Here is a 12,015-nt window from a genome sequence, read left to right as displayed (position 1 = left end):
ATCGTATGGACTGTACATACAATGGGAAGCTGTCCATGAGCTTGTTTGCCAAGTAAGCACACCAGGTACGAGCGAGTACAGTACCAGCCTTGCGTGTACATAAATCAGGACTCCTCATCTCATCCCCTCTCCTTGAGAGAAACCAATTATGGGCTGATGTCTGACATGTTTTCACTCTTCCCGGGGCAGTTTCAGTCTGGGCGATTAATTTTCCTCCCCCAAGGTTTTCCCCAAACTTTTAGGGCCTGTTTTGTCCCTTCTTTTTGTCCTGCCTGGCGTCTGCTTCGCTGAAGGAACCCTTCTCCCGCTGAGCTTCTCTTGGGTTTTTTCCCTTCCATTCTGCACTGCACGACTAAAGCTTAAGCGTCTTAAATCTCAACCCGACCTTCCTGGCCAACTCAGCTCATAGTCAGATGAAGAGAAAAAAACACAAAACAAAAGCTCTGCAGTTTGTATTTTATGATTCCACATCCCATCCAACATTGTCTACTCTTCACAACCCCAAATGCGCCACCGTGCCCGACCCAATGACGAGGAGGCCGCCAAATACACCCCGACGTCGCATCCTCACATTTTCATCCCACTGCGTCCCCGATTCGTGGTTCGCGACGTCGTCTTCAACGACGCCCATATGTGCGTCTCGCTGGAGAACAGCAACATCGTGAGCGCGTTCCACTCGAAAACTGGAAAGCTCATGACTAATCTCCAGGGCCATACCCAGCCTGTCACCTGCCTTGACCTGATTGAAAATGTGTGTGTAACGGGCTCCAAGGACACCAACATCAACATTTACTTTGCCGAATGCGACCACAGCAACGTTGACCAGCTGGCCACCTCGCTGCCTGTCCCTTTGCCCGATATTAAACCCAAGGTGGTCATAGGACACACTGGAGAAGTCACTTGTGTTAAGATGATTGACAACGGAAGCGTGGTCTCGGGATCTACAGATACCACTGTCAGACTAGGAAAGGAGAACAACAAGGGGCAATTCATCTCCACTCCACTGGAAAATGGACACTCTGAGACAGTTACTGTACTGAGAGCAGACAACAAGTTTGTGGTATCTGGATCTTCAGATATGACTGTCAGAATATGGGAGACTCGCTCAGAGAAGCAGAAATACGTACTCACAGGCCACAAAGCGGCCGTCAAAGACATTGCTCTGGATTCCAAAAACATGAGACTCATAACGGGTGATCAAAACAACATTGTCAAAATCTGGGACCTGCGAGACGGGTCTCTTCAGCATACTCTGACCGGCCAAATGAGTTTCAAGCTCGACGAAATGGGCAACGAACTCGCCTGTGTTGGATCCAACGGTTGCTTGTTCATTTGGGACTGTGGATCTGCTGAGTTGCTAAAAATTATCTCTCACGAAGAGCTGCTTCAAACTGGAGGTCAGGTTCTGAGCACATCCGACAAAACCACCATCACCGCCTCCGACACGGGAATCTGCATCTGGTCGACCGATACTGGAGATCTACTGGGAAAGGTGGCTACTGGAGCAACTGAAATGTGGGTTGGTAAGACGTTCGGTAAGACCATAGTGTCTGCATGCCAGTACGAAGAGTCTGCTGGAGTGGAGGCCCACTTCCTCGACCAATAGTGCCCACAATATTTATCGCTAACTAGCAATGCATTTTTGAATTATGTTCTCCTTTTCTCTTATTTACTGTTGCATTGTATCAGGCAACCAATGCCACAATCATCGACACACCTAGGGATATCTACAATTCTTGTAGTTTCTCTTGGTAAGAAGCACACCACAGAACCGTACATGTGAACACAAAGAGGTGTAGAAGTACGTGCCAGAGCTTGAATCCCCAGGCCTCGTCGGAGACTTTATTTCCAGTAAGGCTGGCTTGTCCCTTTGAATGGTCTGAAGAGATGAAGATTGTCGGCCGCCACAGCAATGCAACTCTATTAGGTCTTCTGAGTTTGGAGGAGATACGCTACTCGTACTTGTAGTGAGTGGTTTAGGGGTAGTCCAGCAGGAGGGTGGGGATCCAGGCAAGACCTTATGTCGTAAGAGAGTGCTCAATTTCTCTCTTCGTCTTCACTGATTGGCTTCCCGTTTCTTTCACTTTACACACATGCGGACTGTACATGTGTGTTATAGATGGAACTATAAATTTATGCGTCCTCAATCTAAAGGCGTCCGTACAAGTACAAGGTACTGTGTAATAGGATGTGTATTATAGATGAGCCGTTGACCGGGGGCATGTAGTTGGTTTTATCTGATCTCTGGTTGTCTCCATATCGTCCTAGAACGCTCCCATTAGTTCCATCATCTCATCTCGGTTAGAACCGTTATCTGTCAAATGCAACAAACCTGCATGAAGTGATGAACGAACGGAATTTTGGTTCAATTTATGGCCGACATTCCGATGCAGCGCCTGAGCTGCGGCGTGACCATTTTGTTTCACCCAGAGGAAAATTCCCTAATCCCGCAAGCTGAAAAGCCGCTATGCAGCGAAACATCCGCTCTTATGATGTACCTCATCGCAGTTAGAGTTAAGCGAAGGCTTAAATGAGGTGGATGGACCGAAACAAGTGGCTGTGCTTATCAACGAATGGCTCAAGAGAGCCATGTGAATAATTAATTCGGGATACCAAGAGCTTCTCTCCATTCTATCAACTTCAAGTCCGAATCGTTTCAATGACCCACAACGTCTCCCCCGCTACGAGTACAGCACGGTAGATACCCTAGCATTATTATGCTCTCGAGACTATGAGACAGAAGGCGCACGGCACAGTATGTACAAGTACAGTACGAGTACATACCACCTACTCTAGATTCACCTCTTTGGGCCATTTCATTAGATCGACGGTTTATCAAACTCCTAAACACCCTCCCTTATACCTTCCTGAGTATGCCTTAAGGGCCACATGTTTTTGTTTGCAACTATCGGGATTTTCTCCGTCCCGTCGTCTGTCAAGCCTAAGAGGGAAGTAGACGCCACATAAATAGCCATGAGACCTTGAGTTAAGCAATATCGCAGTATCTTGTTGGCGACAGCACTTCATTTATAGGTGGTGTATATTCCCATTTGTAGCAAGCAAGAGCCTACCAGTCCATACTCTGTGTACCTCTCTGCCAAGGTACACACACTGTCGTACCAGAGAAGCCGTCAACCTACGGCATCCTACAAGTAGCTGATCGTTTATTTAGTACTTTTACACAACCTGCATCAACCCTATTCCAACGTGTTATATGTATAAGTGTTCACCTTGTTGGCGGATTGTATCCCTAACTGCGTTAATTCCGAATATTAATAGCAATGAACGGCAAGTCTACGGCAGGTATACAGCCTGTACTTGTATGTACAGACTACGCGCATCAACTACGACGTACATCGAGACCATTGAAAGCCTGGACAACTTGCCTCGGCTGTACATGTATTATCCGTTTCGGAATTATAATGCAAGAGCAGTGGTGGCGCTTATATCTCGGTGCTCATTAAGACATGTTGTTTTGCACCTTGAAGCTATCCCACGCCTTGTTTAACGTGATGAAGACTCCATTGGCAATCATCTTCTTCTCGGTAGGAGTATCTGCCGATATCTTGTCGGGATGAGTCTTGGCCACAGCCTTCATGTAGTTGATTTTCACCTTTTTGTTGACCACCAAATCAGCCACGGTGATCTTTTTCCATCCCACCTCGGGCCACAGAACAGTGTCCAGGGTGGCCAGAAGCGCACGCAGGTTGTCCTCGTTGCCGGATCGCCACGTCTCAATCTTGACAGCAACGACATCGCCCAGAGCAGCTTTCTCGGCCTCTTCCTTGGCGATCTTGGCATGGCTGGCCCGTACACGATCAAGGTTCTCGTACTTGCCTGCTGGAGTGGGTGCAGACGACGCAGGCTTGGCAGTAGGTCTAACAGCAGGCTTTGCAGTCTTAGGAGCAGTCTTAGGAGCAGACTTGGGGGTTAAAATCATCTGGCATCGTCGCTTACCATCCATGACAAGCTTCGTGGTGAATCCCTTGCTCACCAGCAACGTCCATTGGTCCAGGGCCTGTTGATGCTTCTCCTGATGCTCCAGACCCTCAGCCTTCCGCATCACCAACTTGGACCAAATCTCCTGAAGAGACTTGCCAGGCTCAACCTCCTCCCCAACACCAAGACTGGGTCCGATGATGGTGATGCCCTCCTCAGAGTCAACAATGGCAGCCTTGGCATCTCCAGCCTTAAGGTGACAGAAAGCACGGTTGGACAGCAGAAGGGCTCGCAGAGTATGAGGAGAGGGCACGTTGGCAAGTGCCTGGTTGTAGTGTTCCAGAGCAATATCGTAAGAGCCCTGCTTCACGGCCTCAGCGCCCTTCTCTCGTCCATCAGAGACCATCTCCATAGCCATGGAAGAGACGGCCACATGGGGTCGATTGATAGAGGCAGCGGAAGAGGAAGAAGTAGAACCAATAAGAGACGCGCCGCCGTTAGGGGCAGACGAGGTAGCGATTTTCTGGGCAGGCGCAGTAGGAGCAGGAGCATCCCAGAGATCTCCAACGAGAGCAGGCGCTTGCTCGGGAGTCTCCTTAGCTACAGAAGTAGGGGTCTCTTTAGGTTCAGGACGTCTTCGTCGAGGAGCGATGGTTTCTTCGTCATCATTGAATTTGAATTTTCCATTCGAAGGTGGAGGAGTCTGTCTGGGAGCCTGTCTGGTCTCCCTAGGAGGGGGTCTTGACTGTCTAGGAGGAGGTCTAACGTGTTCCTCCTCACCGTGGTCGTCATCGTCGCTATCATCAGAATCCTTGAACGACTCGCCCATAGGCTGGTATGAGTCTTTGAATCCTCGGTCCTCCTCGTACTGTTTGGCATCCTTCATCCAAGCAGGAGATCCATCGGCAGCATTAGTACCCCGGCTTCCTCCCTGGTAGTTCTCCACGGCCTTAGCGAGGTTCTTTCGCCCCACGGACCACAGAGAGCCAGCCTTAGACATAAACTGTGCTCCCAGCTGGGAAGCGACCTTGGATGCGTCAGAAAACATGTCTTCGTTCTCTCCTCCGAACGGATCCCTGGACCGGCTGGATCTGCTAGAAGACGAGTCTTGCATTCTGGACTGCCGCTCCCACTCGTCGGTGGGTTCGTCACGTGTAGTCGGACGAGCTTGTCGCGACTGACGGTGCTGTTCCTGCTTCTTCTGGGCGGAAGGAGGCACGTAAGTTTCTCCCTTGGCGGCTGCATGGGCCTGTTTCATGATAATGTCAATGGCCATGGCGACCTCCTTTCCGGTAGGAGTAAGAGCCAGAGCTGCAGAAGCCTGGTCTGTAGAAAACCCCATATCTACGAGTTCTGCTACAGCCTTGTCTCCTCCAGGAGTTGATGTTCTCTCGGGCTTGTACGCAGGTTTAGGCTGGAGCTCGGCTCTTGATCGAGGCTTGGGCTGTCGTTCGGGTTTTCTTTCGTGCTGTCGTTCAGGCTCGGGGTCCTTCTTGACCGGTTGATTGAAAACAGCAAATGGATCATCTTCCTCTTCGATTGTGTTGTTCTTCTGAGACGTATTTGAGGTGGTCTGGGTGGTGTTGTTACCCAGTGGAGCAGACATGCCGAGATCCATTAGATCAAAAGGGTCCTTGGGAACAGGCACTTTCTGCTCGAATCGCTCGTCCTCGATGATCTTGAAAGTAGGCATGAACGGGTTACTGGAGCCCGTGTTGTCGGCAGTCAGGTTACCTGCCTTGGCTCGTGCAGAGGCTGTGGGGCCGGCAGCAAGAAGGTCAGTAGGTCGAGAGGTATTGTTTGCACTCAAGCTCGATGAGCCTGTGTTCGTGCTCGAAATAGGTCCTCTCACGAGTCCACTGGAGCCCGTACTGCCCCCTCCAATGCCTCCGCCCAGGTAGTCCAGACCAGACCATTGTTTGGCCTGCTCAGCTTTCTTAGCAGCCTCTTGTTTTTGACGTTCAGCCAGCGATAGCTTGGACGCCGCATCCTTGCCGGTTTTGGGCGTCCACAGATCCGCAAATGAGTCTTTTGACATGGTGTGATGGTGACGTGGTTTCAGGTCTGGGCTGCACAGCATGTAACATGCACCGAAGTTGATTTTGTCCACGTGACCGTGGCGAACTGAAAACGGCGGGCTACTAAGCAGCTGCGGAAACACAGTCTCCCAACATGCACTATCCAGGCACGCTTGGTTTGAACTACAAGTAAGGGTTACTCGTAGCCGCGCTATACAAATATTAGGGGTATTGGGTTGGATATGGTGCATTAACACTGACTACAAGTAGTTGTGTGATGTCAAGGTGGAACTGATTTACGGTAGGTCGATGCCATTTACAGTAATTGTACGGTTACCAGATCTTGCGTGATGCATATATCAGAATGGGTTAGCAGTTTTAATTTTTGTGGAGTAGGAACTGTTGTAACTCATTGAATTAATTGAAATTACCACAGTGGTACAGTATGTACATACATGTGTATAGTAGAAGTACTTTCCTGTTGCCCTTTCCTGTTGCTCCACCACTTGTTATGATAAAATACATCCCTTTCAAAATAGGCTGCGGGCTGTAATCGAGTGTACTTACTCGTACGGTGCTTCTAGCTACAGTATTACGGTACCATTGCGAGTACAAGTAGTTACTGTAGGAAGAGAGAAAAAAGAACAGAACCTTCGAGCTCGTTTTTTTTACTCATAAGGTCATGACACCAATTGTACATACTGGTATATCACCAGTGCTGATTAAAATTCAGAACTTCACACTCTCCTACAAGTAGAAGAAGTACATACTGGTAGGATATCGATATTAGAATGACGACATGCCTGAGCCAGCCCTGGTACACGTCAATCCTCAACAACTTGTTTAGTCGACTTGGCACTGTCAGTTGCCGTGGAGAGTTCGTTTGGAATGCGGAGAAGATGATACGAAACAAAATAACTAGACAGTCATGCTGAAAATGCGTTGTTTCGCTCATTTCACAAAGACCGATATCATTTCGCGATTAGTGCTAACTCCATCGATACAGTCTTCATCCCCCCACCAACACTAAGTTTCTGCTGCACGCTTACAAATGAACTTGGCGTGCGTGTATGAAGCAAGTGTGTGTAGCACCCCGCCATTTTATATAAACCTCCGTTGACGTCAATTGCAGCGGAAAACAACACAGAAATGAAGTCAGTACAAGTCAAGGATGACAAGGGCCCCGCGGAAAACCTCTACATTGGAGAAGGGCCCACTCCAAACCCCCAGAACGGTCAGTTGCTTGTCAAGACAGAGTACTTCGGTCTTAACCGAATGGACCTTCTTCAGCGGCTTGGAAACTACCCTCTTCCTCCTCAGGCTCCTAAGACTCTTGGAGTCGAGTTCTCAGGTACAATTGAAAAGTCCGAGTCCGATAAATTCGCCGTGGGGGATAAGGTCTTTGGTCTGGTGTACGGAGGAGCCTATGCGGAGTATGTGGTGGCTGCTGAAGAGACTCTAATCAAGGTGCCTGATGATCTCAGTATGGAGGTGGCAGCCGGTCTGCCTGAAGTGTGGTTCACAGGCATCCAGGTACTTACCACCGTTGGTAAGTTCCAGAAGGGGGACTCTGTTCTTTTCCATGCTGGAGCCTCCTCCGTCGGTATTGCTGTGATCCAGCTGGCTGCCAGTCTCGGAGCGTCCAAGATCTTTACCACAGTCGGCTCAGACGAGAAGTGTGAGTTTGTCAAGAAGTTGGGCAACAAGTTTGGTGTTACAGTTGTGCCTATCAATTATCACAACGAAGACTTCAAGGAAGTGATTAGCAAGCACTATGACGCTTCAAAGGGAGAAGGTGTCAATGTCATCATCGACCCCGTGGGCCAGACGTACTTTGTGAGAAACCTCGAGATCGCCGCCAAGGACGCCCGGATCGTTCTCATGGGAGCTATGAGCGGTCCCATCGTCAAGGGCGATGTCCCCATCGGTCTCATCATCTACAAGCGACTTGTTGTCCAAGGAACCACTCTAAGATCACGAGATCTTGCCTACCAGGAGAAGCTTAGAGACTTCTTTGTATCTCATGTTGTCCCTCTCATCCTTGAAGGAAAGATTGACACTTTTGTTGACAAGCTGTTCAACTTCACCACTGAGGATATCGTTGCTTCTCACAAGTATCTCGAAAGCAACAAGTCCATGGGAAAGGTGATTGTGAAGATCTAGCGAGTTTGAAATGAATTTTGTTGGTGTATACAGGTGTTTTACCAAGGAATCACGAATGCACTGTGTGTAACCAGTACGAATACAAGATATCTGAGCTACAAAGCATTGTTATGATGAAGTAGTGTATGCACTGGTACAGTAGAATCAGAAGAGCATACAGTACAAAGACGGATCCCTATACTCGACGGACATTAGTTACCCGCTTAATCGTCTATTGCAGCTATGGAGTCCCACTCGTATATACAAGTACACCAAGGATAGATGTGTCATGTAAGCTTGGAAAGGAACACTGCAAACTACAAGTACAGTAATCAAGTTCGAGACTTTTTCCAGATTGACATACGTAATTCTACTCTCAATAAATACCCTGTGGATGCAAGTAACTTGTGGGCTCGTTCGGCTTTCACTGACTAGCTACTCCTAGATTTCACAAGCGTACCCATGGTATCTATGGCTGCCTTATGTACAGTTCCTTACTTGGACAAACTAGTAGGAATAACAAACTTGTGAATCGTATCAAGATCATAGAGATGTAATGCATAACTTCAAACACATCTACACTTCGTACTCACGCCCTGGCCTCGTTCAGAACTGGACCTAGAGAGAAGCAGCCGATCCTTGTAGAGTGCGAATGATCAATTCTGTTAGCCGTGAAGATCTTAAGATATATAGTAGAACGTGGTATCTCTAATTCACCCTTGACCAGCAGGACTCTCGCACACGTACTAACGCACCCAGAAACCCACTGGGTCGCTTTATGTGGTCTGTTAGTTGACTAAACAACTCTCTCCGTTACGAATGGCCTCCGATGCTTCTTCATAACGATCCCCATATCAAGATGTTCAATATGCCGGGTGATTCCGTACACTGGTGACTCTGTTCGATTGTTCGCCACGTGCAGTTCGTCGAAACCACTCCCTTGCTCACTCGTTCATTGGTTCATGATTAAACTACAGTACAAGCACACTCTAGGTCACGGAGCTACAATGTTTTGTTTCACTACAACGCTCTTGTCTAATATACAGTGCACAGGGTGCGATAAATTACTCGGCCTCGAGCTGGGGCTCGTCTCCGCAATTATACGGTGCCGTCTCTGCCTCAGCACTATCCTTGCCATCCACGCTATTGTGGCCACTACCAACCATGGTAGCATCCGACTCGTTGGGCGTGTGCGTGGAGTCGTGCTGCGACGGGTCATGTTGCGACGACGTCTGATCAAAGCGGCTCTCGGTGCGCTCCCCGTCTTCATTATCACACACGTTCGAGCCGGGTTTTCGCTCCGGACTTTCGGAAAAGTCTCTGCGTTCGTTTCGTCGAGATCGGCCTCGCTCGGGGCTTCGCGATCGGCCTCCGTCCGGGCTTTGTGACTGTCGTCGTTCGGGGCTTCGTGATCGTCGTCGTTCGGGGCTTCGTGATCGTCGTCGCTCGGGGCTTAGCGATCGTGATCGTGATCGGTCGCTGTTGCCGTTGCTCATTCGGCTTCGTCGCTTGGCAGAGCCTCGGTCAAGGGAGCGTCGTCGTCGTCGGGTTTCCCGCAGAGGCGTCTTGGCCCACTCGATATGCAATATGTCACCAGAGGCGATTCTCAGGTTATGCATGTCTCTGTAGGCGTACTCGGCGTCGCGGGCGTTTTCAAACTCAACAAACGCGTACCCGTGCTGTCGCCCCGATCGAGCAGGCGAGATCACGTCGCATCGAAATATGTTTCCGATTCTGTGTTAGTTCTGCATAGAAGGGTTGTAAATCATGTTGAAGTAGGGGGAAGCCACCGGTGGTAGGAGGAGGTTTCTACCACTGGCTTGAGAGTTGGGAAAGGAGGCACCATTCCAAGTGTGTCGTGAAAATACACTGCTTCACCGACGTTGTGACGTGACAGTGTATAAATGGAGTGAAAGACCGAGTAAAGACAATCATTATTGGAGGGACGAGCAGGGGAGTGCTCTCGGAATGAGAGTGAAGAAAGCTGGAAGAAAGGAGGAGAAAGTGAGACTGATGTTTTTGCTTAGAAGCGAAGGTGTATAAAAAAACGGCAGGAAGAGCGATGGAAACAAGTCCATGAGTGACGGCGAGAAGAGCAGGTAAAAAAACAACAACAGATGGAACAGCAAAAGAAAAAACATGGATGAAAAAGAACAGAGAGGGCAAAAGAAAAAAAAAAGGGGGAAAAGCGGAACAATACTCACTCCTCGAATTCATAGGCAAGCTCCCGGGCGCTGATTTCGGGTGCAAAACCGGTCACGTACAGTGTCCTGCGTGCCATGGTATGTCTTTTTTTTTTGTGACAAGTTGCGTGTGTCTGTGTATGTGTCTGTGTCTGTGTCTGTGTCTGTGTCTGTGTGTGCTCGTGTGTCAAGTCAGGACGACACAACTGGTGTGAAACAAGGACAGTGGACTATCCACAAGTTTAGAAGGTGTATAAGTGCTCAGAGAGGAAGTTTAGCAACCAAACAGAGTTTTTCCATCGTGGCAGCAAACCTTTTATTGCAACATACTTTACAGCTATTACACAAGAATGAGTACCGTACCAGTATGATTATTGAACCAGTATGGGTACATGTATGATAGATGCTCGATATCATTGTGTGTGTTTCTGACCCTTTCATCAATGGCTCTTCGAGTGCAGCTAGGATCGCCTGTATGGACACAGAAACGCATTCGGACCGTTTTCTGCCTGTTTTTTGAACTCTGCTTGTATGGTGCTCTCGTTTAACCTTCTTGCCGAACCCTACCTCTACACACTCCAAGGGCAGTGATGCCGTTCAACGACGACACAGTTAAGGAAGCAGCCTCACATTACAAATATGAGTACAAAAACCAAAGTGCATCCCGCCATTGTATGGTGCCATGCCTGAGTGAGAATAGAATGGTTGAAAAAGGTTTGGGGCTGTTCTGAAATTTACAATGCGCCCGAAAAAGTCAGACACCTTTGAACTGGAAACCGATGAGCAGATCGAAGACAGCTTGCATGGCACATGTTGTAATACAAAATAAAAAATATATACTGCGTCCATACTAACTGAACTCAGGGAATCGGGCTGCCTGTGTGTGTGTGTTGAAGAAGCCGGGGGATTTCGATATCATTATATACTCGTACGGTGAACGCGCAACTGAGGTTGCTGTGTATCGCGACCTGTGGCCTTGTCCAGTGAGACGGAGATTTGGTGGGGAACTTGCAGGCGTGGTCTTGTCCTCATATCGTTAATTACTACAGTAGAACTCTTCAGAAATTGTCCCCAAAATAGAGTGTCATGACCTGATACAGCTTAAAGTTATTCAGCAGGGATCGAGAGGAGAGAAATCGCTGGAAACATGATGGTGTGAGTTAGGACTCGAAAAGCGTTGTACAGCTACTCGTAGCGAGGTCCTCGCGATCGATAAGAGGGCCCCTTGTCGAACTTAAGACTGCGAACATCCCGCTAGAGACTGCTACAATCTGTGTTCTGCATCTTCTGGAGCTAATGTTGGGGTGGTCTATCCAGCTTGATATCAATGTGGGTACGGTACGGCGTGTGTACAAATCGTACATTGGTACTCGTACTTGATAGAAATGCCACCCGATCGGTGAGTCAGCAACACAAGTGACTTTTGCCTCGCTTAATCGCCCATTATTTGCATGTGTACACTCAACCCAACAAGGCTATCTTGTGAGGCTTGTGAAAAGGCAGGCCGCTGGCGAGTCCTTGGGCAAGTAGCTCCAAATATAGCAGCAGCTTTTTTTAACGAGTCTGAAGGGCTGGTAGATCTAAATACTGTATCCGCTGATAGTGGCGGGTGAAAGGCATCCTCAATAGCCAGTCTGACTACGGCTAGTGCCTCGTTTGTTGCGTGGGGATCCACAGATCGAACCAGGTGTACGGTGAACAGGCTGATCGGCGGATCGAGTTTAGAAGAAGCA

At 48.7% G+C, this 12,015-nt stretch overlaps 4 protein-coding genes across 4 annotated transcripts; 2 read left to right on the top strand and 2 right to left on the bottom strand.

The window, feature by feature from the left end:
- Window positions 1-505: 505 nt before the first annotated feature.
- On the top strand, window positions 506-1,606 carry YALI1_B16375g (uncharacterized protein; the record flags this gene model as incomplete). Its single annotated transcript, XM_500800.1, has 1 exon — window positions 506-1,606. One exon carries the CDS (start codon window positions 506-508, stop codon window positions 1,604-1,606), a length of 1,101 nt encoding a protein of 366 aa, XP_500800.1.
- A 1,854-nt stretch (window positions 1,607-3,460) lies between these two features.
- On the bottom strand, window positions 3,461-6,208 carry YALI1_B16318g (uncharacterized protein; the record flags this gene model as incomplete). Its single annotated transcript, XM_500799.3, has 1 exon — window positions 3,461-6,208. The coding sequence occupies one exon, from the start codon at window positions 6,206-6,208 to the stop codon at window positions 3,461-3,463; it is 2,748 nt and encodes a 915-aa protein (XP_500799.3).
- Window positions 6,209-7,106: 898 nt separating this feature from the next.
- Window positions 7,107-8,120, top strand: YALI1_B16309g (uncharacterized protein; the record flags this gene model as incomplete). The annotated part of the gene is made up of 1 exon (XM_500798.3): window positions 7,107-8,120. The coding sequence occupies one exon, from the start codon at window positions 7,107-7,109 to the stop codon at window positions 8,118-8,120; it is 1,014 nt and encodes a 337-aa protein (XP_500798.1).
- A 1,043-nt stretch (window positions 8,121-9,163) lies between these two features.
- On the bottom strand, window positions 9,164-10,380 carry YALI1_B16277g (uncharacterized protein; the record flags this gene model as incomplete). The annotated part of the gene is made up of 2 exons (XM_500797.1): window positions 9,164-9,833; window positions 10,304-10,380. 2 exons carry the CDS (start codon window positions 10,378-10,380, stop codon window positions 9,164-9,166), a joined length of 747 nt encoding a protein of 248 aa, XP_500797.1.
- Window positions 10,381-12,015: the final 1,635 nt, after the last annotated feature.

The sequence above is a fragment of the Yarrowia lipolytica genome, chromosome 1B (genome assembly GCF_001761485.1).
Source record: "Yarrowia lipolytica chromosome 1B, complete sequence".
NCBI lineage: Eukaryota > Fungi > Ascomycota > Dipodascomycetes > Dipodascales > Yarrowia > Yarrowia lipolytica.
The sequence above is the reverse complement of the archived record's forward strand: the minus strand, read 5'-3'. Positions and strand labels throughout refer to the sequence as shown.